Genomic DNA, 22,640 nt, shown 5'->3' on the forward strand with positions numbered 1-22,640 from the left:
AAATCATTGCAGGAAAATACCCCATTAAGTGAATTCCTTGCAAAAATGGACTACTTACATCCTTTTCTCCTTTTCTTCATTTCTCCAGTACCAGCCAATGGCCTACAGTGCTATTCACTGCAAAGATCTTCACCTTGGGGTGGGGGAAGAAGCAGAATATTCCATGCTGAACCACATCCTCACTTGTAAAACAACACAACTCTTACCAACTTCCAGGCAACATCAGCTGAAGATTTTTCTTTTCATATAAGAAAAGTAACTGAAGACTTGTATCAAAATTGTCAACTCCCATAGAAGACACTTTTTAGTTAAATATAATAGCTAGAAGAATCTGGCTTCCACACCACCTTTTTTTAACATCTTCAGGTCAGAGCACTGGCCAGAGGGGGTGTCTGAAACAAATGTGCTTCAATATTTGGCAACATGTATTAATTTACCCTATATATCCAGGTTTCACTCTTCTTGCCTTTATGGAAAATCTTGCTGTAAAATACTTACTGAAAAAAAAAAGCAGTAATTTATAATCAAAGATCACATGTAGCAAGGTTTACGAAAACAGTCCTTTGCATTTATAGGTTTTGTTGTTACTCTTCCAAGCTATAAAAGATGAAACAGAGGAATAATTTTTGTGACTATGTAGTTTTCAGACTTATAAGTGGTTTAAAATTAATTTCTTCTGCTGCAAAAACTGTCCTCAAAATCTAGAGATGAGAAAATATGTTTCCTTTAGCAGACCACTGAAAAACCCTACCACAGTACAACATTCTGAAGTTTACAGCCATTGGTTTTATATAAAAAGCAAATTTTAAAAACAATGTTCCGTTTAGGGCAGAACTTGAAATGATAAATGATTAAATGAAAATTATTAGCAAGAAAACAACCCAAAGAAGCCTCCATAGGACTGGCTACACCAAACACTGCAGGTAATGCGTCAAAATCTGCTTTCTTGTCATGATGAATAAAAATTGGGTTTCTTCAACTCTCTTAGTGATTTCACGCAGTCTTGTTTGAAATAGAAAATCCAAATAATCATTCTTCCCTTCATCAAATATTAGCTTGCAATTTGAATCACAAATGTGTCGTTTCTCTGGCACTCCCTCCTCTTGTATTGTGTTGGGCTTCACTATGTAAGGAGAAGAGATTAAGCCAAATTAGCTTTTCACTATACTGTGAGGGTAGATCAAATCTTCACCTTATTTTATGCAAACAACTGTTATGGCAATGGGACAGCTCAGCTGAGTAAAACCCTTTAAAGAAGGGATGCTGCAGGACTATTTCTCTCCAGTGGGGCAGTGATGAAAAGCAGTGCCTTATCCAGCTGTGCTCCTATGTTGCATTAGGTTCAGCATTTAATGTTTCCTGACTGTTGTGGTGAGATGGCTGTTAGCCTGAAATGGCTCTCCTGGTGGTACCCCATGTTCAGAAAAGCAAAGCTGCTGCCCACAGCACTGCTTCTGCAGGAGCACCTTTGATGTCTGGCATGAAGTGTATGGTTTCCAGAAAAACATCAAGAAGAGAATGAAAAAAAAGAGGCATTTAGAAAACAACAGAGAAGCCACCAAACGTAATCATGCCTGGAAGGAAGTGTGAATAATTGCTCTGTATATTGAGAGCTTTAAATAATGTAATTAGAGGAAGGTCAGGTAGTGGGAAACAAAATGTTTTGCAGTTACTTAAAGAATGGGGTTTGACAGGATATTTTCATTAGAGTTCTCAGAGTGCCCTTCCTCCAGCTTTCCAAAGTTTTAATTCTGCATGGCTTTGGAGTTTTATTTACATGGCAATATTGTACATGACACCTGATGAGGTTGTTGTCCAGATGTTCCATGCCACATGCAAACAGGCATGTTGAACCTGACCAGAAGTTCACTGCACTTTGCAACACATTTTAGCAGTAATTGCAGTTTGAGAGGCTGGTTGTCACCAGCAAAGAAAATACTGTATTAGATTAATCATAAGATGTTTTGGCAAATTGTCAGGTTTTTCAGCAATGTCATAGTTCTGGTGAACCAGAGAGGTGGAGATGAGGAGAGAGTGTAAGTAGGCACAGGCACAAAATGTCTCTTGTAGCAAGACAGTGTTGGCTCTGAGCACACGCAGAGCTCAGGTTCTCATGTGCCTGTGTTCAAAAACAGCGTATGGCTGCTTTGTGCAGCTGTTGGAGCCTTTTCAACACGCATGCCCAGTCCCATATGTCCTGCTTAATCTCTTTAGCTGCATCTCCCTCCTTCCTCTTCACGTTGTAAAATACAAGGCGTGGATTCAATACTGATCCAACCGGTCCTCAGGGCACTTTCGTGCCTCGGCCTGGGACTGTTGCCAAGCACCTCGGATTTCCCGGTTACAGGTGCGGTTGCCTCCCAGTCCTGCTTTGTCAAAAGTTAAAGAAAGGCTTGACAGACAATGGTGGTTGTTGAATCTGTGTCAGATGTTAATGTCAGAAACAGATTACACAAACTCACCTGCCCTTAGTTAATGATCAGCTAAATCTGGTTGGCAATCAGTCTGACATTAAACAATAACCAGACAGGTTTCAAATCTTTATTATCAATGGTTCTTTGCTGGCTTTTCCTCCCACCTCCAACATCAGGATGCCAGCCAGGAGATTATGCAGTCATGAACTCGCTGGCTCTTTGTCTTCCCTCTCCTTCCCCTCATCCCCCAAATCCTTCAGAAATCATTATTTTTCCCTTGCATAATGGAACAGCTTGTACATGGGAGGTGAAAAGTGGCCCCTCCACCCACCTTTGGAATTCAGATCACTCTTCCCTCAGTGGTTTCTGGAAAGGCCTCAAACCCACTTGCCAATATGCTGGAAGAGGGATTCACCTGACCTAGTTAATTGCCAATGCTAAAGAAAAAAAATACACCTGAAATCCCATTCCTCCTGTTACTTAGTTTACTTATCATGCACTGCAAAAGTATTCACAGTCTACACTGAGCCTTCAAAACAACAGAGCAGAATTCACAACTTTTATTTTTAAAAATGGCCAGCAGTGGACCAGCCTCATCTGCTTTGCAGCAGCCTTACATAACCTTTCTTGCCTTGCATGCTGTTGCAAAGAATTCTACATCCTGGTAAATGATGGCTCTGCCTCAATGGAAAAACCAAGAAGATCCCATCCAATAACTCACATTTTTTTCTGTAAGAAGAGGGGAGACCCAAACTTCATACCATTTATTTGCAATGCCTTTGAGCTCTGCATTTTTTAATCTGTCCTCAGTGCCCTCACCACCAGAATGCAGGCTATAGGAAACAAAAGCAGCCCTCTTCATCCTTTCACAGAATCATTTAGCCTGGGAAAGCCCTCCAAGATCATGCAGTCCAGCCTCTCAGGTTAATTTGTGCTGTTTGCAAGAGGGAATGCAAGATCAGGCAGGGGTGTGACTGTCTATTAGTGAAGGTCCTTTACTTGAGAAAAGGGACTGGCATCCATTGCCAGCTCTTCAGACATTTGAAACAGCTCTCAAATAAGAGACAACAACCCAGACCTTTCTCCTCCCATGGAAAGGGCCATGATTACCAGATACAAAATATATCCCTTTTGAAGCTCCTTGGCAAGTAGCATAGATGCAGGTGGGGTGTTAGATCCATGTGTTTCTTTATAAGCCTCAGGACACAGCCCTCTCCTGAGGTAAGTATGCCTGAAACCCCCCCCAGCCAAGGAAGGCTCTGAAGCTCTTGCCCTTGTTTCCTAGCAAACTCAGTAATTGGGAGGTATTAGCTGACTCTAGTGAGCCACTAACTACCCACACATACACCAGCAGGCAGAGGGATGTCCTTCTCACACACACCTGGCCTTGTACCCTGCGTGTTTCTAGGAAATCTACTCCTTGTGTGCCAGGCATGCACAAAGCACACTTACCAAAGCCCTCAGCAGGCCACTCAAAGGACCTGAAGTGGTTTTGGCCCTGGCTGGTACAGAGGGACAAGATAACATTCTTGCAGTTCAAATGCATGCATTCATGGCTATTCTGAGACCTAAGGAGATAGATGGGGGTTCTAAGAGGATGGTATAGGTAAGACTGATTTCTGAGTCACTGAGCTTCTATTTGCTTTGCTTAGGTTTCCCTGGGGAAAAAACAACAACAACAACAACAACAACAAACACACAAAAAGAAAAACCCAAAACCTAGATGTGTTTAAAAAAATGAGACATCTGTGCCAGTAAGCAACGTGAAAAGGTATGACTTGTTTTTACTTCAGAATAAACACAGGGAACTCTGTGCCTTTGCCAGGCGGTTCATTGACTAACCACACTGAATCTGCCAGGGTCCTGCACTGACTGCAAACCTCAGTAGGCTCTTTCAGTAACACACATATTTTACAGGCATTTCTAAAGGACCTGTGATTACAGTATGTACTCACTCAAATAGGTAGAGATTCTTCTAGGGAAGATCCTCCAAAGTAGTAATGGGATAAGATATAAAACAGAAATAATGATTCAACTTTTTAAAATATATTTTAAGAGCTATGGATGAAAATGCCACGTAAGAACAAGGCAATTCTTCAGTCACTTTGATAAGAACACGCACGTATTATCGACCTAGACTGGCAACACTTAACATAGAAATTGTAATCTGCTTAAAGTCTAAGTCAAAACGCAGATGGAGCAAAATCCCACACCCAGCTTCTAGGAGAGGCAGTGCTTAAATGTACTGGAGAAGAAAAGATAGCAGATTTCTCACAATCTTTCTGCTCCCAAAGTCACTTGTAGTATACTAACACCATACCATGTTTACATAAAAAGACAAGAACAGTACCTCAGACCTTTAATACTGTTAGGCAAGAGGTCCCTGAGCAGCGCCCAGGTCACAAGAGTGCAAACACGTTTTACTCCCTTTTTCTGGGCAAGTCACCACTGGACTTTAAAAGTTTAAACTTTAAACACTGAACTTTACTGAACCTATCCACGTTTCCCTTCACTTCTCTTTGTTGAGACGGTGCTACGGTACAGGAGAATGAACACCGCCTTCTTTACTTCTCAGTAACCATAGCTGAAGGACAAAAATTTATTCAACCACCACAATTAAGTTCTCTTACAAAACCACCCTGAGGCAGAAAACAGGAGCAGTTCAGCGGCCCAGCCCGCAGCTCCCAGCCGTGCCCGGGGGTCCTGCGGCCCCTCAGCCGGGCCGGGCCTGCCCGGGCTGTCCCGCGGCCATTCGCCGGCCCCGCGGTGGGCGGGAGCGCGAGGCGAGCGGCCTGGCGCCGTTCTCCGCCCCCCGGGGAAGGAGGAGGCGGGACGGCCCCGCTCGGCGTCCTCGCCATGAAGCCGCCGCCTCGGGCTCGCCGCAGCCCTTTAAATAGCGGCCGCCGCTGCCGCTCCCTTCGCTGCAGAGCGTCGCGTTGAGCTCGGCGCGCATCCTCCCCGAGCATCCCTGCTGCAGCGCTCCCGCTCGATCCGTGGCGCTGGGGCCGGACCCCGCCTGCCTGCCCGCGGTAAGTGTCCGTGCTGCGGTGTCGGCCCCGAGTTCCTCCGCGGCCGCCCCTGGGGCCCTTCCCGCCCCGGAACGCGGGGCCGGGGCGCGGCCGGGGAGCTGCTCCCTTCCCGCCGCACTCCCAGGGATGGATCCCGCGGCGTCGGCCCGGCCCGGCCCGGCCCAGGGGAGCACGGCCGGCTCGGCCCGCACCCTTCTCCGGGGAGGTGGCGGGAGCTGCGGCCTCCCTTTGCCGGCCGAGGGGCTCCAGGGGCAGGGCGCGGCCGGGGCCGCAGCCTGGGCCCGCCGAGCGCTGCTCGTACCCGGGACTGCCGCGGCATCAGCAGTTCCTCGGCCCAGGATGGTGATCGGGGTGTCCTGACTCAAAGCGACTGCAGAAACGCTTCTTTGGTGGTCTGTGTATGCTGGTTCTCCGGAGAGAGGCAGGCTGCAAAACCTTCGCGGGTTGGAGAGAGGAGTAGCAGTTCATTTCGAGAGATCAGGCGTAAGAAAACGCTCCCGTGGGCCGCAGCATACTAAAACCTGAAATCACTGATGCTCTTTGTTTTCCTTGAATTGTTGCCGGTATTTTAATTTTTAATTCCGGATTTTCTGTTTCCCTCTCTTTTTACTAGAGCAATCATGTTTGAGATTAAGAAGATTTGCTGCATTGGTGCTGGTTATGTTGGTGGGCCAACCTGTAGTGTTATTGCACAAATGTGCCCCAGTATCAAAGTTACTGTTGTGGATGTCAATGAGGCCAGAATCAATGCCTGGAATTCAGACACACTCCCAATCTACGAGGTAAACATCACTGTTGTCTCTTGTTCCAGCCAGGGTTGCCTTTGCTTGCTTCCCACTACATGGCATTTCCTATAGCCTATTTCTGAAGCTTGTCAAGCTTAGCATGTCAGTGATGTCCTTCAAAAAGAGTATTCTGGAACACCTGCTTGTCCCTACTGCTCATTAAACCAGGTTTCTGAAATAACTTAATGCAGCTGATGCAGATGTGTATTAATGATTATATGAAGGGCCTAATAAGGAAAAAATAATTATATAAATAGCGAATTGTGCTAAATAAATCATGCTGACTTTCTTTTGGGACCTGATTTGATCATAACACAGTCCTCTTGCTTGATTACAGATACTCTCTACTGGATTGTAGCACAGCATAAATGTGTTAATACTGAGCTGTAAGATTTATTGCATTCTAAGTACTGCCAAAATCCAATCTGTGCTGCCCAGCTTTATCTATGTGGAAAGATTGGGACAGTCATGTTTCTGATTCAGTTGTACCATGAATCTTCAATCTGGCCTAAGAAGACTAGGATAAATAAATATACCACACTGTCACTCCTTCATTACAGAATTACTTTAATTTGAAGATATGTAAAGCATTTTTTTATTTTGTGTCTCTTAGCATTTGGTTTTTTCCACTCTTTTTCATCATAAAAGAATAGGCCTCTTTTTCTTTCCTTTATTCTTTCATGAAATACCATTTTTATAGATTTGAGTTCTTTGACAGGAGTGAAAATCTATCTTCACTCATCTCCCAAAGACAAGGGAACTGACTGGTATTAACAGTTGCTCTTTTGCTGTAAGAAGTCTTCTTCCCTCTAAAAACCAGAGCTATACTGTGACTAAGTCAAGATGAATAGACCTTCTTTGTCCTATAAAATCAAAGTATTATGTTTAGATTAGTAGGTGAGGCATGAATATAGTTTTTGAAAGCAAGTATTTTGTTTTCTTTTAACTCTTAGACTTGCCTTGGCAGTTTTTTTTTTAAAAAAAACCACCAAACTTGTAACATCTGTTTCCTGGAATGGTGTCCTTTGCTTACAAAGAATGTACAAAAACTGCCAAGAGTTAGTTCAGACAGTTGTAAAATTGAGTCATTGCACAGTGGGGTTTTTGTGGGGTTTTTTTGGGTTGGATTTTTTCAGTGTCAGAAACTGTCTAGTGGACAGCCTTCCTATTTACATCCAATTGTAAGGACCATAGTTGGAATATTTGATGGACTGTAGGATGTTATTTTGCCTCTTTTGACCTTTGTTTTCTTCTAAGTGGTATTTGATATAAAATGAGGCAGTAAAAATGTCTTGCACAAGAAGGCTTTTCTGCTTGCTTTCATCTCTCCATCCAGTGAACCTTGGCTTTTCTGGCATTTACTTAAGTAGGTAATGTCATGATAGGTGTCTCGAGTTGGAGATATGATTGCCACGTGAAAGTGCATGACTGACTATTCAAACAAAATATCTTGATTACATTTTTTTTAAGACCATTCTTAAAAATCCATACAGAGGATTGCTCATTTATATGTGACCTCCAGCCTCTCTTGTCTGAGTTGACATGTTAAGAGAGGGGAAAGTGTTACAGCAGTGGATGTGTCTCTGGAAAGAATTTCATCATATTATGACTGTTGTGATTCACCCACACTGTAGGAGTGGTGCCAGGATAAGTTTAATCTGGCCCAAAGAGGGGTGGTTGCTAAAAGGAGTGGTCTTGATTTCCTGTGTGTCTCTACTGCCTATCTTTCACTGGATCTGGGCTCGCTTACTTGGTGGAAGACTTTGTGGGATGTTATTTTGTACTGAAGCAGTTTTAGATCTTATATTGAGGGGATCATGGACAGGAGAGGGAAAAGGACAATTGGGACCACCTCTTTTGTTTGCAGTCTAGGCAATATTGTAAGACTTCTTCTTGAATCTACTTAACATCAATACAGGTATTTCTTTAATTGCTTCTCGTGGTAGTAGAACTGAGCACGGGAATAACAGAAAGCTAAAATTTGGCTGTGCAAATAAGCAGTTCAGTGTGGCTGAAAGTTTCAGGGCAGCATTGTAAGTCTTTTGAATAAGAAAGTGTTTAACTTTTTTTACTGTGTAAATAATTTTCAGAAAATTTTCAGAAGCTTTATGTCTGCCGGGCTGAAAACATGCTGCACTGACAGGGGAAAAAAAGAAAATCTTTCTGTATTTGAAATTATGTTCTGTTTGGGCATAGAATCTGCTGTTCTTCTAACTGCATTAATCTTAACTGGTTTTTTTCTGCTTCTTTTTCAGCCAGGGTTACAAGAAGTAGTAGAATCCTGTCGAGGAAAAAACCTCTTCTTTTCCACCAGTATTGATGATGCCATTAGAGAAGCTGATCTTGTATTTATTTCTGTAAGTTTAGGAGAAGGTGGTTGTGTTAATATTTTTTTTTCCTTTCTTATCAAATCATTATGTTGCTTTTCTTTTAGGAAGTTGCCTGTGTTTTGTCATATAGATTCAGTTAGCAATGTCATGTCATTGTGTCACAGATTTCTCCTTGTCTTTCTGTGTAGTGCTGGAAAAGTGTTAAGTAAGCTTTTTATTTGTTTTTCTTATAGCCAGTAGCACCTTTAACAAATGAACAGTTTCTAAGTCAAAATGGTAATGTTGATGTTTAATTTGGTTAGGTGTATGGAGTCAGAGCAGAATGTAGTGCAGCTGTGTCATTGCAGTGTACTGGTGAAACCTGTGGGATCTTGATAATCATGATAAAATTCCTAGACAGATATACAAAATTGTATGCTGGTTATTTGCTTACAAAGATGATCTAATTCTAGGATCTTTTCAATATAGTGTATTAATGGAAGCAGGGATGGCTTTAATGTTTCAAAGCCATTCATACCACAAGAAAGAGGATTTAGTCCAAGATTACCCTTTTGTAGTCTAGAGGTTGTTACTAATGCAGAATCCAAAAGAACTGATTGCTGTTTGCCTTGGTAGGCCACAGTTAAGTTTTTTGTTAAAGTTGTTTTTTCTTGAGATTTCTTCTTTGTTAGGGCACTGTAGTTTGGAGCTCCCTTTCTGACAGTATTTTCCTTCATGCAGTAAGTCTCAAATGAATACTGTGTGGTTGGATGACAGCCACTAATACAGCCCATATATTGCCACCTGTCCTTGGTTCAAAACAAGCTGTTGTGTTTTCATATTGCCATTTCTTCTTTCTATTGGTAATGAAAAGGACCCTCTGTCTTAATCTAAACTACGTGTTTTCCCTCATGTTGCCTTTTCTGTGTACATCAGTGTATTAATTTTCATCAGTCCTAACCTTAGGTTTCATTGCAGAGTTTAAGCTATAGTTGTCTCACTGGCCACAAGATTCTTACATGAGTCTTTGCACTCCTAGTGTAGGATAGGTGACAAAAAGTGGCTGCCCATAATCATGTAGAAATTACTGGTGTTTCCAGAATAAGGATTGTTTCACCAAAGCCTGCAGAACTGCTATGAATTGCTCTTGTTTGAATCCTATTTAAATAGAGACCAGTGAGCTTTCTGTAGGAAACAAAATGTGTAATTGAGACAGCTAATACCTCTTCATCTGATGTGGTAGCCAGAGTAATTGTGAGGTAGAAGCATTTTCCTTCCTCTGAGAAGGAGAATGTCCATCAGTCTTAGCAATTTCACCTTGCCTCTTAACTCAAGAGGTACTGACCTGTAGCATTTCTTCCCTTTTCACGTGTTTGTAATTAGGTTAATACACCAACAAAGACCTACGGAATGGGAAAAGGCCGAGCAGCTGATCTGAAATACATTGAAGCTTGTGCTAGAAGAATTGTACAGAATTCAAATGGCTATAAAATTGTCACTGAGAAAAGCACAGTTCCAGTACGTGCTGCGGAGAGCATTCGTCGAATATTTGATGCTAATACTAAGCCTAACTTGGATTTGCAGGTAAACATAATCTTTGAGTTGTGTATTTAAAGCCTGGCTGTTGCTTTTGGCTTTTACTTGTTGTTTTTCTGCTGTGGGTGTAGGTGCTGTCTAACCCAGAGTTCCTTGCCGAAGGAACGGCCATCAAGGACCTGAAGAACCCGGACCGAGTCCTCATCGGTGGGGATGACTCTCCAGAAGGACAGAAAGCTGTCCGTGCTCTGTGTGCTGTTTATGAGCACTGGGTGCCCAAAGAAAAAATCATCACAACCAATACATGGTCATCAGAACTTTCTAAACTGGTTAGTGTTGCTCCCTGCTGAGGTCTGCAATGAGCAAGGGGTGTGAGACAAAGCTCAGAAGCAGAATTTTGTTGGCACTGAGTGATGCAGTTAGGAAAGACAGGTGAGGCTGGGAGGACCCAATGCATATGGCAAAGGATATTGATCTTTTCAGGTCAGCTGACCTAGTTAATAGATGATTCTGACTTTCTGTGAAGTATTTTCCCACTTTTATTGCTGTTAGTTATTAGTAAGAATGCTCCAGTGCTGCAGCAACTGATTACCGTCATAAAATGGTTCAAACTCTGCAAGTTAAGCATTATCTTGTTTTGCTTAAATCCCATTAACTGGCATCTATATATTAAACTCGTTAGGTTACCCTTTTGTATGTCAATGGAGTTGCATAGATACTAAAGTAATCCTTCCAGTAGCAACTCCCCTTGGTCTGTGGACATCTTGGTTTCTGGAAGAATGCAGTTCTTTACTATACTTTTTATTTGCAGGCAGCTAACGCTTTCCTTGCCCAAAGAATCAGCAGCATTAACTCAATCAGTGCTCTGTGTGAAGCTACAGGAGCAGATGTTGAAGAAGTAGCAAGAGCTATTGGAACAGACCAAAGAATTGGAAGTAAATTTCTCAAAGCCAGTGTTGGTAAGTGAAAAAAATCTTCTTTTTTTTTTCCCCACTGGGCTTCTGTTTAACAGTGCAATATAATATATTATTATATATGTGTGTGTGTGTATGTGTGTATATATATATCTATATATATATATATATAGTATAATAATAGTGTTTTGAAATAAGTACTCTGATTCTGTAAAATTTTCTACAGCATTAGAAGTGCTTTAATGTATGAAAATATTACTGTAGAATAATATTAGAATATTACTAGTATAAATCAACTTTTCTGGTAAAATATGTAGAACTGAGGTTGCTCCAGACCCAGCAACCTGCAACTGGAGAGTTCAGAGTGTGTGGTTTACCCTGCCTGTGACACTGGAAAGAAAAGCTGTGACTTAATTTTTCTGAAGCATCACTGCTGACAGTGCTCTCTAAGGTGTCTTTCCAATTGCAACTGCTGCAGTTTTGTTTGGGAGTTGCTGCCAGTGGCTGAGGGAGAAGAGAATACCTCTAGCTCAGAATGTGTGATGACAGCTTCTAATTTGTAGGATGAATTCATAGGATCAAAAGTTGGAAAAGGCCTCCAAGACTGAGTCCAACCTTTGACCAATCACCACCTTGTCAACTAGGCCATGGCGTTAAATGCCACAGACAGTCATTTTTGGATTAGATTTATGAGAGAGTAAAATGTGATGAAGTGGTGATTGGTGCATCAAACTTTCAAATTCAGAACAAGACTAAAGCCTCTCTGTATGGTTTCATGCTAGAAAGTGTGACTTTAAAATAACCTTATTATATATAACCTATCCTGGAGTCTATACAAGAGTGAAAAATAGATGCATTACCAAAAATTGCTACTGGGCTGTTATAACTCCTTCTACCGTGTGTTGTTTCTGGCACTCTGCTTGCTGAACAAAGTTCTAGGTTCAAGGATCTCTGTCTCAGTTCTCCCTTGGTCAGCTGTGCTGATCTTTCATTCTTGGCAGTGATTAGATATCCATATGGGGGTGCAAGAGGAAGGAACCTAATCCTAACACGCTTGTTTTGAAGAATATTAGTCTAAATCTTGAGGTGGGGGGAGAACAGGCCCAGGAGCTTGTCTACCTACTTTTAATAATAGCCTGTAGTTGCTTTTTCTCATTCAGGTTCAGGTTTCTGTGTTAAAACTTCCATTGATTTCAGTGAAACCTGAAGCATAATTAAGCCTTCTGTGGCTGACTAAGTAGGTCCAGGAGTTGGATTTTGAGAGATTAAAGTTCTTCATTTGCTAGCAGTGAAGTACAGGGAAAAATGACAATGCTGACTATGTCAGTGATTTGCCAAAAACTACTTGTTTCCACAGATTGGCTAGGATGGGTCCCTTAGTCACTTTTAAAATGTTTTCTCTTTCAGGGTTTGGAGGTAGCTGTTTTCAGAAGGATGTCTTGAATTTAGTGTACCTCTGTGAGGCACTGAATTTACCTGAGGTAGCTCGCTACTGGCAGCAGGTACAAGTTCTTCACCATTTTTTTAAAGGGTGGTGTTTCTTCAGCATTCAGCTTTCAGGCATTGAAATTTAAAGCATTATCCACGCACACTCTGTTTCAGCTTCAAGGAGCAGATACCTTTGCTGATCACCTTTACATTTCAGGGCCCTTGGCCTAGCACTGACATTTGATACTTGTGGGTGCTTTAGCTTTTTTGGGGTGAATTAAATGGATTGGACCAAATGGATTGTGAAGCTGTTTAGCAGCAGTAGCAGATGTGAAGTACGAGCATGTGTCTCCTGTCTTTCTTTTGCCGCTAGTGTCAGTCCACTTTGAATTCAGAGCTCAATCTTTTCCTCAGGGTCTGCTATTACAGTTCTGAAAGAACTCAGTAGATCTTGTTCTTTTTAAAAATAAACATGGTTGCTGTTGTTCTCTCATTTAACATTAGGAATGTATATATGTACATCAGTGTTCGCTCATTAAATAGGATTTATCTCAGAATTTAAAACATTAACTAAATTTATCTTTGGGTTGCTTATGATAGTGAGTAAAAATGCTTAGCCTTCTCTTTTAAGCCTCTATTAAATTTATGTGTGGGTGGTTCAGCTTGATTGTTAATAGGATCTGTTTATAGTTTAAAATGGCTCCTCTCTGTACCATCATGGTTTGTGTAATTTCAGGTAATAGACATGAATGATTATCAGAGAAGAAGATTTGCTTCCCGCATTATTGACAGCTTGTTTAATACTGTCACTGACAAGAAGATTGCTATTTTAGGGTTTGCTTTCAAAAAAGATACTGGGGACACAAGGTAAGCCCCGTTCACCAGCATGGACTCCCTACAGCTGTCACCTGCCCCCCAGCTAATGCCCACCACTGAACTGAATTAATGGCTGGATATGGAACCCTTTATTTCTTGTGACTGCATTGGTTTGTAACAAGGATTAAATGGGTGAGAACTGCTTCTTGACCTCTACCACAGACCCGAATCATGCTGAAGTTGCAGATAATTCTAGTCCTTATTAACTTGCACAAGCAAAGATAGATTTTGACAGAATCCTTCCATTCTCTACAGAAAAGAATGCAAACACTATTGCAGCTGGTTCTAAGTTGCTTTGTAAAATAAGGGTTCAGCTTGATTTCCTGAAGTGATTAGTTCTATTCTCCTGTAAAGGTCAAACTTGATACAACTCTTCAACTGCAGTTTGTGGGGGAAGCTTATAAACTCTAGCTCTTTAATTTTGGTCACTAGGAGTCATCAGACTCATCTTTCTTGGACAATTCAGCAAAAGAGATGCAAACCTTTTCATATATTCTCCTTGGTGTCCATCAAGATTACAGGTTTCCTGCTGGCATGGCTGCCACTAAGATATTTAATGTAAAAATTATATAAACTCTGGCATTGCATATCATGATAGTTGAGAATTTCATTACTTGGAACACTCCAGCTGGTTCTTTAACTGATTCATTCTCTTCCCTAGGGAGTCATCCAGTATCTACATTAGCAAGTATTTAATGGATGAAGGAGCAAAGCTGCATATCTATGACCCTAAAGTACCCAAGGAACAAATCATCTTTGATCTCTCACATCTGGGTGTCTCAGAAGATAACCAAGGTAAGAATTCTCATATAAGTTTATTCCCCTCTTCCCACCCTATTCTCAATATACACAGATCTGTTTAAATATTATTATAAATTCATTTTCAGCATATCATTGTGCTGTTGGTTGCACTTACTAAATGATTGTATAGCTCAGAGGATTACTCTCATTCTTCTTCCTTTCCCTGTAGCTTTTGTAGATAAATGCTAATTCTCAACTACTGTATATTTTTCTTCCAGTAAACTCTCATTTGAATAGATGCCTAGAATTTTATCTCTGAATAATTAAACTGAAGAGAAAGAAGAATGTCCAGGACAGACTAGTTTTGACAGTTCCTTTGTCCCCCAAGTTTTATCTTAGTTCTTTCTCACATATCTAAAATAGAAATAAAGATGTGATTCCAGAATGTATTACTGAGCATTCTCCCTTCCCTCATATCACTTCCAAATTACTTTCTTCCCTTACACTCAAGAAACCTTTAAAATAATCACCTGTGATTAGAGAGGTGAGGGGTATTTGGGACTTTGGTTTTTTAGATCTCTTTTTTTGGAGAGGTGAATGGGGCTAATAGATGGGGAGAATAGTTGAGGCTTCTAGAGGTGAAGAGAATGGAGCAACTTGAGCTGTGATGAAGAATGAAGAGTGTACATTATTAGACATGCCCTTGAATTTAGAGGGAAAGGGGAGGCTTTCCTCTAGGCAGCTGCTCAGGCAGCCCCTGGGGAGCCACGTGTGTCTCTTCAGTTTCTATTTTACACTCAGTTCACACTAATGTGCTACTGATGTGCAATGTCTGTTGTACAGACATTGACCTTTGTGAGAGTTGGCATTTGAGCACTCCATAGTACCTTCAAATTTTAGAGATTTGCTTGACTGTTTACCTCAAATTTGAATGCTTGACTTCAAACATTTAAGTGCTCTGTCTGCTCAGATGCCAGGTGTGACCTGCTTTCATTTAAATAAGTAAAATCAAAATACTTAGTATCTTGGTAGAAAGTACCTCTAGGTGAGTGACTTGAAACCACTTGTTTGTGTAGGACAAGGAAGGAGACTCATTTGCCAGAAACATGCCAGACTGATGCTAAAGACATGCAGAATAAAGCTATTTTCCTTCTGTTACAGTGTCTCGCTTGGTCACTATCAGTAAAGATCCCTATGAAGCCTGTGATGGAGCTCATGCCCTTGTGATTTGCACTGAATGGGACATGTTTAAGGTAAATGCGTCTTTAGTTTAAACTAAAGTAAAAAAAGAGTGTTATGCTACTTATTTATTCTATCTGCTTTAATTGCTCTTTACAGGAGTTGGATTATGAACGTATTCATAAGAAAATGCTCAAGCCTGCATTTATCTTTGATGGTAGGAGAGTTCTGGATGATCTTCACAACGAGCTACAAGTCATTGGCTTCCAGGTAATCATCTGGGTGATGTTTCTTATGTTGCTTTCTGCTCTCTTCCCTATTGCTCTCCTTCTTCAGTGACTGAGTAGCAAATGGAAGAAAACCTCTGGAGGTGAGGATGTAAAAGTAAACCTGTTTGTTCTTAAGTGTTCATTAGTACTGTCTTCCTCCACTATGTTACTACTTTCACAGACTGATGTGCTTTTAAAGTTGAGGTTATGCCATCAACATTCCACAGTTTTAAGCCTGCCTTAGAATCATTCAGGTTGGAAAAGACATCTGAGGTCATGTGGTACAACCATAAATCAAACATCTGAATGCTGCTCTGCCTTCCTTTGCAGCAGGGAAATAATGGACAGTTAGGAGATAAATGTGAAAAACTGCTAAATCTCATGCCTAAATTTATTCTGGCATGATATTTGACTCCAAAACCAGCCCCTGCACTGTTTCTTCCAGATCTGCAGCCTTTGCAGAAGGGCTGAATTTGTATATTACAGTCTATGCCATAGCCCCTACTTAGAATCTTATTTTAATGTCACAAAAAAAAAAGGGCTTTTGAAATTGACAGTAACAGGATAGCAAAACACACTTCCTGCAGAAGTAAACGTAAGCTGTAAGTACCATTTTTGCTCCTCACAAAAGGCATAAGCAGGTTTACTGGAGACATGAGACTTAAGCACTGAACAAGATACAAAGCAGGTAATAAGTGTTCATCAGCCAGTGAGATCTTCACTTGGACAAACTATTAAGGGAAGTTTTGGACTTCTCCCTGAGGTCTGTGAAACAAAGCTGGCTGATATTGGAGGTGAAAGCAGTGAATGTAAAGATGTATCTGAAGATAGTCAGTGAAAGGCTCAAGAATTACATGAGGGACTGGAGGAGATGACAAAGATTAGTTCTTTGTGTTTGATTAAGATCAGCCAGAAGATCTAAACAATGGTGTTTGTTTATACCAGAGGGAAGACCCAGAAGCTTAACTTTTTAGCTAAGTGTTTTGCTAAGCTAATAGCAAATTCTAGATCAAATTCTAATCTGTGTGATATTTCTCCTAGGAATTTGTCTTCTGAAGTCTTCTGTGGCTTAGAGACTTTGTAGATCAGAGACTGTACTTTTGTGTTTCTTCTATGAAATTCTAGTTGAATTTTTAACTAATTTGTGAGTTTCCCATCCAGAATGCAATTAGTCATCCAGGTTTATTATCCAGATTTTTCATCCAGAATATCATTGCAAATGCATTTAACAATTGACCTATATTTTCTGCATGAAATAATAAAAAGGATTTTGTCTTAAACAGAGAATCCCAAAATTTAAGTTTTTAGGGCCCTCTTCTTCTAACTTCCCTTGTTAAAAGCTGTTGCATTAGACAGCCTGATGCTAATAGCAATTCCATTGTATACAATCCAAGCCTATGAATTTGAGTACTTTTAGATTTTTTTTCTCAAACTAGCATTTAAATAACTTTAGACACACCTACCATTTCAATTATAACCTGTTTCCACAGTTAAAGCCTCATTCAGGAAATATGAATGGGAAGCTCTGATTCTAGGCAGAGTAACTTCTGATTTGAGGAAAAATCTGCTTAGGTCTCAAGCAGGGAAAGCAGAGTAAGCCTTGATTGAAGGGCTTTGAAGCACTTTCAGCAGAGATGGAATTTGACTAATACTGAAATCACCAAATCCCAGAATAATCTGATGGAAGCATCTCAGCCAGACAGCATAAGAACAAAAGCTGCAGGCCAGATCAGCTGCATGTTTCAGTCACCTTGCATTCCCTGTACTCCTGAGTACTGTGCTTATTCTTATAATGGCTATAGGATTTCTCTCTGGATATTCTTTTCCATGTTTAAGCTACAGGTATGTGCACAGTTTGTGAATAAGCTTGTATAAATCCATTTACCCAGGCATTTGAAGCTGTTAAAGGCAAATATGGTACATATATACCATATGTATGTACCATATACATTGGTACATACCAGTGTACCTCTTGACTGTTTAAATACTGCTCTTCAGCATTAACTCAGATGTCTGCCTAGAATATATTCATCAAAATTTTGTTAAAATAGAGCAGTTGAAATATTTTGTCTTTTGGAGCTTTGCATTTGACCTGCATTACTTAAGGGGAAAGCTACAGTTCTGCTTATTTACTGAGTTGGGAACTGTCTAACCTAGTGGGTGTTCTGTCTTCTATAAGCTCTGTCCTTAGTGATTCACGTTAGTCTGACCTAGAAATTAGAGGAATTTGCCTTGTTCTTAGAATTTTGCCATCCCTGGCTTGAGTGTGTTGGCCATGTAACAGGCTTTCACTTGTTGTGTTGGCTGCCTTTAGCCTTTCAGAGTTGTGTTGCTTCAAAAACAGCCTGCTGCATTATGGAGGGGAAAAGCTTTTTCTGTGCAAATTTACTATAAATTTTTAGGAAAAGGAGTCTGAAGCCCCATTTTATGAATACTCTGAAACATTTTATGGTATTTGTATTTGTAGTCCTGTGGAAGGTGAGGCAGATGAATGTTCAGATTGTCAAGATGCAGCTTTAAGTAGGTAAAGCAGGCACCTGTAAAAGCTGGTTAGTTGTTTTTGGTTTTTAACAAACTCTTTGCAGCTCCAGTCACAAAGACTGTCCTTGGGCACACTGTGCTCTGTGGCTTGTTTTATTCTAATGCTCATAAAATGTGTTCTTTGTAGATTCCTCATAGGTTGACATGATTGTTAGCTTGCCACATTGACTTGTTAAATGTGTTTTTTTCAGATTGAAACAATTGGGAAGAAGGTGTCAGCCAAAAGAATTCCTTTTGCTTCTTCATGTGAAATTCCTAAATTCAGCCTGCAGGATCCACCTGTCAAAAAGCCTAGAGTATAATGTGTAATAGATACTGAAGGAATTTTTTTGATCTTCCTAGTGATAATACTGTAAGCCTATGCTTTTTTTAAGGAAATATATTTTTCATAAACTAAACCAGTTTTACACTAGAAATTGTACCTGGTACATGTGAATTCAGTCTATTTTCAAATCTCTATTTTTATAGCAATTTTTTTTGGTTACTGAAAATGGTACAAACCTGTTTTTAATAAAGAATCATCTTTTAAGTGAAAAGTTACCTTCAAACTGCAGATCTCTACTTCCAGAAATGTTCCTAAACTGCACTTTGAATCATCTTTTAAGTGAAAAGTTACCTTCAAACTGCAGATCTCTACTTCCAGAAATGTTCCTAAACTGCACTTTGAATCATCTTTTAAGTGAAAAGTTACCTTCAAACTGCAGATCTCTACTTCCAGAAATGTTCCTAAACTGCACTTTAAATATTTCAAATTATATGAAAAAAAAAATAGAATATCATTTTACCTTAGTCCAGTTATAGACTGTAATCAGTCTGTCTAAACTGTGATCTATGGACTGGAACATTGGTCTCACCAGTTTTTTTTCATTTGGGGTGATTCTTTGCCTGGGTAAATGCGTGCTCCAACTGGCATTGAAGTCAAAAGATCATTTCTAAGTAAATTGGTAGGGTTTAGGTCCAGCCCTAAGGTAGAACTGACTTCAGAAATAATGCCCCAGTCCTGGTTGGGACCCACTGACACTGGTGCAGTCTAAACTTCATCTTTTGGGAGACCACGCAGTTCTGCAGACATCAGTCGTGCCAGTGGACAGCAGTTACAGACTGATCCACTGGCATATCTTCAGTTTTCATTCTTTGGTTGTCTTGCCTACATTCCATGTGCAACCACATATTTTTTTATTTAATCAGATTCCTGGGGCAAGTATTCCCTAAGTTACAGTGACACAACCTGTCTTCAGCAGAGGAGCATTCTCCTTGTTTGAACATTTGCATTTTAGGAGAATTACCTTAATTTAATGTCAGCCCAAGTAGAAAACAGATATTGGCTTTAATGTTACCTGATAGTTATCTTTTTCCTTCATGACATACTCCATCTGAAAGCAGTCTTTTTAATGAATCTGCAAAAAATTATTCTCTGCTGTGAAGAAATTATTAAAAATAAATTCAGCCCCATAAATCAGCTTCCTACCTCATTTGATTAGCAGGAATGAATACTTCCACTGTTCTCTTGATATTTTTGCCTTTACTGTTACTTTGTTTCTATGTGTTTTTATTCTCAATTGGCCAGTGCTATTAAAATCCTTGAGATGACAGTGTTTGTCAGTGTTTGGCTTGTTGCATGGGGTTTTGAAATGGAGGGGAAGGTAGAGAAGGATGACCACGAACAGGTTTCAGACTACAAGGTATAGACAGCTGAATAATAGAGTGTTGGGATAGTAGAGAATTATCCTGCAACTGGTTAAATAATACCTTCTTAATTCTTCGACTGGTGTGCCTTCAAACATGGTGTATCAATAGTTAAACTGGAGGTGAGATCAGAGTGCTATTACTGTAACTGCTTACCCACAGAAATGTAGATACAGTTTAAGCTTTAGGACAGTTACTTGAAGATTGAGGGAACTTGTATAACAATTTGGATAAACAATACAAGACACTGTTATCTGACTGAAATAGCTGTGTGCTTGAACCAGATGCTTCCAGGTTCTGCATGTTAATGGCTTCCACACAGGGACTTACTCTGCAGCATTCATTTGGCACTTTGGGCAAATATGCCTGAGGCTTTTTGTCCTGCAAGATTTTTCACATGTCAAAAGCCACTCAAAGTGAGTGGGAATTATGGGGGCTTAAAATCAAACTGCCATCTTTCATCATGCCATTTCCCCCTCCCTACTGATGAGTGCTGCTTTCATGTAACAACCCTGGGATGCAGCAAGGGTTGCAATGCAGCCCTTGTGAGCCAAGAGGCAGACCACCCTAGTTTTGCAGCTGTGTGTCCTCCTGGCTTCCTCTGGAACTGTAGCACCCAAAAGGGCAGGCTGGTCACTGCTCCTTTGGGGTTAAGAAGAGGGTGCTGGTAAGTTGTACTCAAAGGATCTCTTGTTCTTGACTGTTCAGGTTAGCACAGCACTGCTTCAGGGCCCATCTTAACCAGGAGGGTGAGTAGAGGTGTCAGAAAATCAGGATGCCTTTCTGAAACTTGCACATACCTGCAATAGTAGTGCCCCTGTATAAGACCTTCATCATCAGTTTGAAGCAGATGATGAGCTGTTACTCTTGTGTGAAGAATTGCTCCTTTTAGGAATATGAAAGTGTTCCTGAGATTCCAGTGGCTTTTCACCAGCCATCCCAAAGAGATGGAAAAACTAATTGCTACCCTGTTTCTCCTGCAGAATTAGTCAAAGCCTTGAATTGTCACTTAAGGGTCAGTCATAAAGAATGGCCAAGTTCACTACAGTAGGATCACTCTCACTTTCCTCTCTTAGCATCTGCCGTTCCCCCTTGGCTTTCTCAAGAGCAGTAAGAGGTAAAACTAGTACTGGCGTTTCCCTTGCTTTCTTAGAGTCAACTTAGTTTCTTGGTGGCTGCATTCTTTTAGTGGGAGAACTGAGACTGGGGGATGAATGAGTGGGGCATTCCTTCAGAATACATCAATACATACCTTGCACATATGCCAGACAACCTTCCAACAGGCCAAAAGGGAGAGTTCCAGAAGCTTGTGCAGCACCTGAATCATAAGCCATCATCTTCAGAGTACAGTTATCAGGGAAATAAGAACTGGATATGACCTGAGTTGCTGCTATGAAAGCCTGAGTAGTGCATGTAAGAGATGGGGTTTAATGCTATTGAATCTTTGTGTATGGATGTTCCAGCACTTCATTCTGGGTGAGAAATGTGTAATGTGACCAATGAACTCCTGTGCTCTGAAATTCTTTTTATGGGGTTCTTAAAATGCAGTTCCATGGTAACACTGCTTTGCACTGCAAAATGACAACAAGAATACAACAGCTGAAGAAAATCAGGATTTAATGTAAGTCTAGGAGTAGTATGAAACAATGCATAAATTGGGTCTTACCCAAGATGTACACAGACAGACTGTAAGTCCACCATGATGTAATGTTTTTGTTCTGAGTATGTGTGTTCATGTTTTTGTGAAGCTGAAACTAGTCTGGTTCCAGGAATACAATTGCAGCCAAGAATATTGCAAGTGAATAAAACACATTTTTGACCAAGACTAGTTATTATAGGAGCAGTTAGGGGTGAGATTTTGTACTAGCCAAAAAGTTTACATGTCTCATTTGAGGTTTTTGTAGTGCTATAATCTTGTTCAACATCTAAACTTGAAATTTTATAGTTAAACAATGCAGCAAGGCATAATGGAGATCTGACTTAGGAATGCTGGAATCAAGCTGAAATTTCTGCTCCAAGTTGAATACCTGCAATAAGTTATCACGTGGTAATAAAGAAGCATAAATACTTTTTAATGGAGGGGACACCAATATTAATTATTCATCAAGTAGGAAAAAATTCAAAGCTGTTTTTAAATTGACAAAGCCAGTGTTCCGTTCACCTAAGGACTTGCAGTTACTGGAAGATGCAACAATTCTCTATGAATAATATTTAATTATGTTTCAGACAGTGTAGTAGGTTGATGTGATGATGCCAAAAAGACTATTCATTCTTTTATAGTGTCTGTGTCAACTCTAAATCTTATTCCCAAAACTCAGTTTAATGTTTTCCTGGTTGCAAGGATGATTAATGTTTCTTAAAATATTTTATAGCTGCTTTGTGAATCAAACTGACAGAATGGTTGATTGACATACAAAATGAAAATGTCATCAAACATGAAACTTCAACTAAACAGTCATGAAACCTGTGCTGAATTACAAAAAGGATATTTGTGAGAGCTTGGTGCTTTAACACAGTTATGGAAAAAAACTGAATGGGCAATAGGGCAAGTCAGATGCCTGTACCAGCAGGAATTTGTAACTAGGAAAAGAACTTCAGGGCTTGTCCCCAGACATTAAGAAAAAATACAGGCAAAGACCCTCTCCAATCTATGAAGTCAAAGTATGACTTTCTCTAGAAACTACAGCAAAACATGCAGATAGAAAAGCTTGTGTAGCTTCTGACACTTGGTAGCAGACAGTTGTGTGAGAGCATGAGATCATCTTCTGAACCACCCAGCAGCAACTCACGAGATTTTTTTAACATGATGCAATATTGGACTGTGTTTCAAGAAACATTATTTTTCTCACTGTAAGGAAGTCACTGTGCAATGTTCTCGTTTGATAATGGCTGTATGGCTCAGAGCTCCTTTTTTCTATATTTCTGGTGTGGAT

The 22,640-nt window shown here is 40.4% G+C and overlaps 1 protein-coding gene across 1 annotated transcript; it reads left to right on the top strand.

The window, feature by feature from the left end:
• Positions 1–5,248: 5,248 nt before the first annotated feature.
• UGDH (UDP-glucose 6-dehydrogenase) lies at positions 5,249–19,613 on the top strand. The gene is made up of 12 exons (XM_009100135.4): positions 5,249–5,443; positions 6,057–6,225; positions 8,484–8,585; positions 9,921–10,121; positions 10,205–10,402; positions 10,885–11,032; positions 12,395–12,489; positions 13,152–13,282; positions 13,953–14,086; positions 15,194–15,285; positions 15,371–15,481; positions 18,213–19,613. Exons 2-12 carry the CDS (start codon positions 6,064–6,066, stop codon positions 18,321–18,323), a joined length of 1,485 nt encoding a protein of 494 aa, XP_009098383.1. The 5' UTR covers positions 5,249–5,443; positions 6,057–6,063; the 3' UTR covers positions 18,324–19,613.
• The last annotated feature ends 3,027 nt before the right edge of the window (positions 19,614–22,640 follow it).

Source organism: Serinus canaria, chromosome 4 (assembly GCF_022539315.1).
Source record: "Serinus canaria isolate serCan28SL12 chromosome 4, serCan2020, whole genome shotgun sequence".
NCBI lineage: Eukaryota > Metazoa > Chordata > Aves > Passeriformes > Fringillidae > Serinus > Serinus canaria.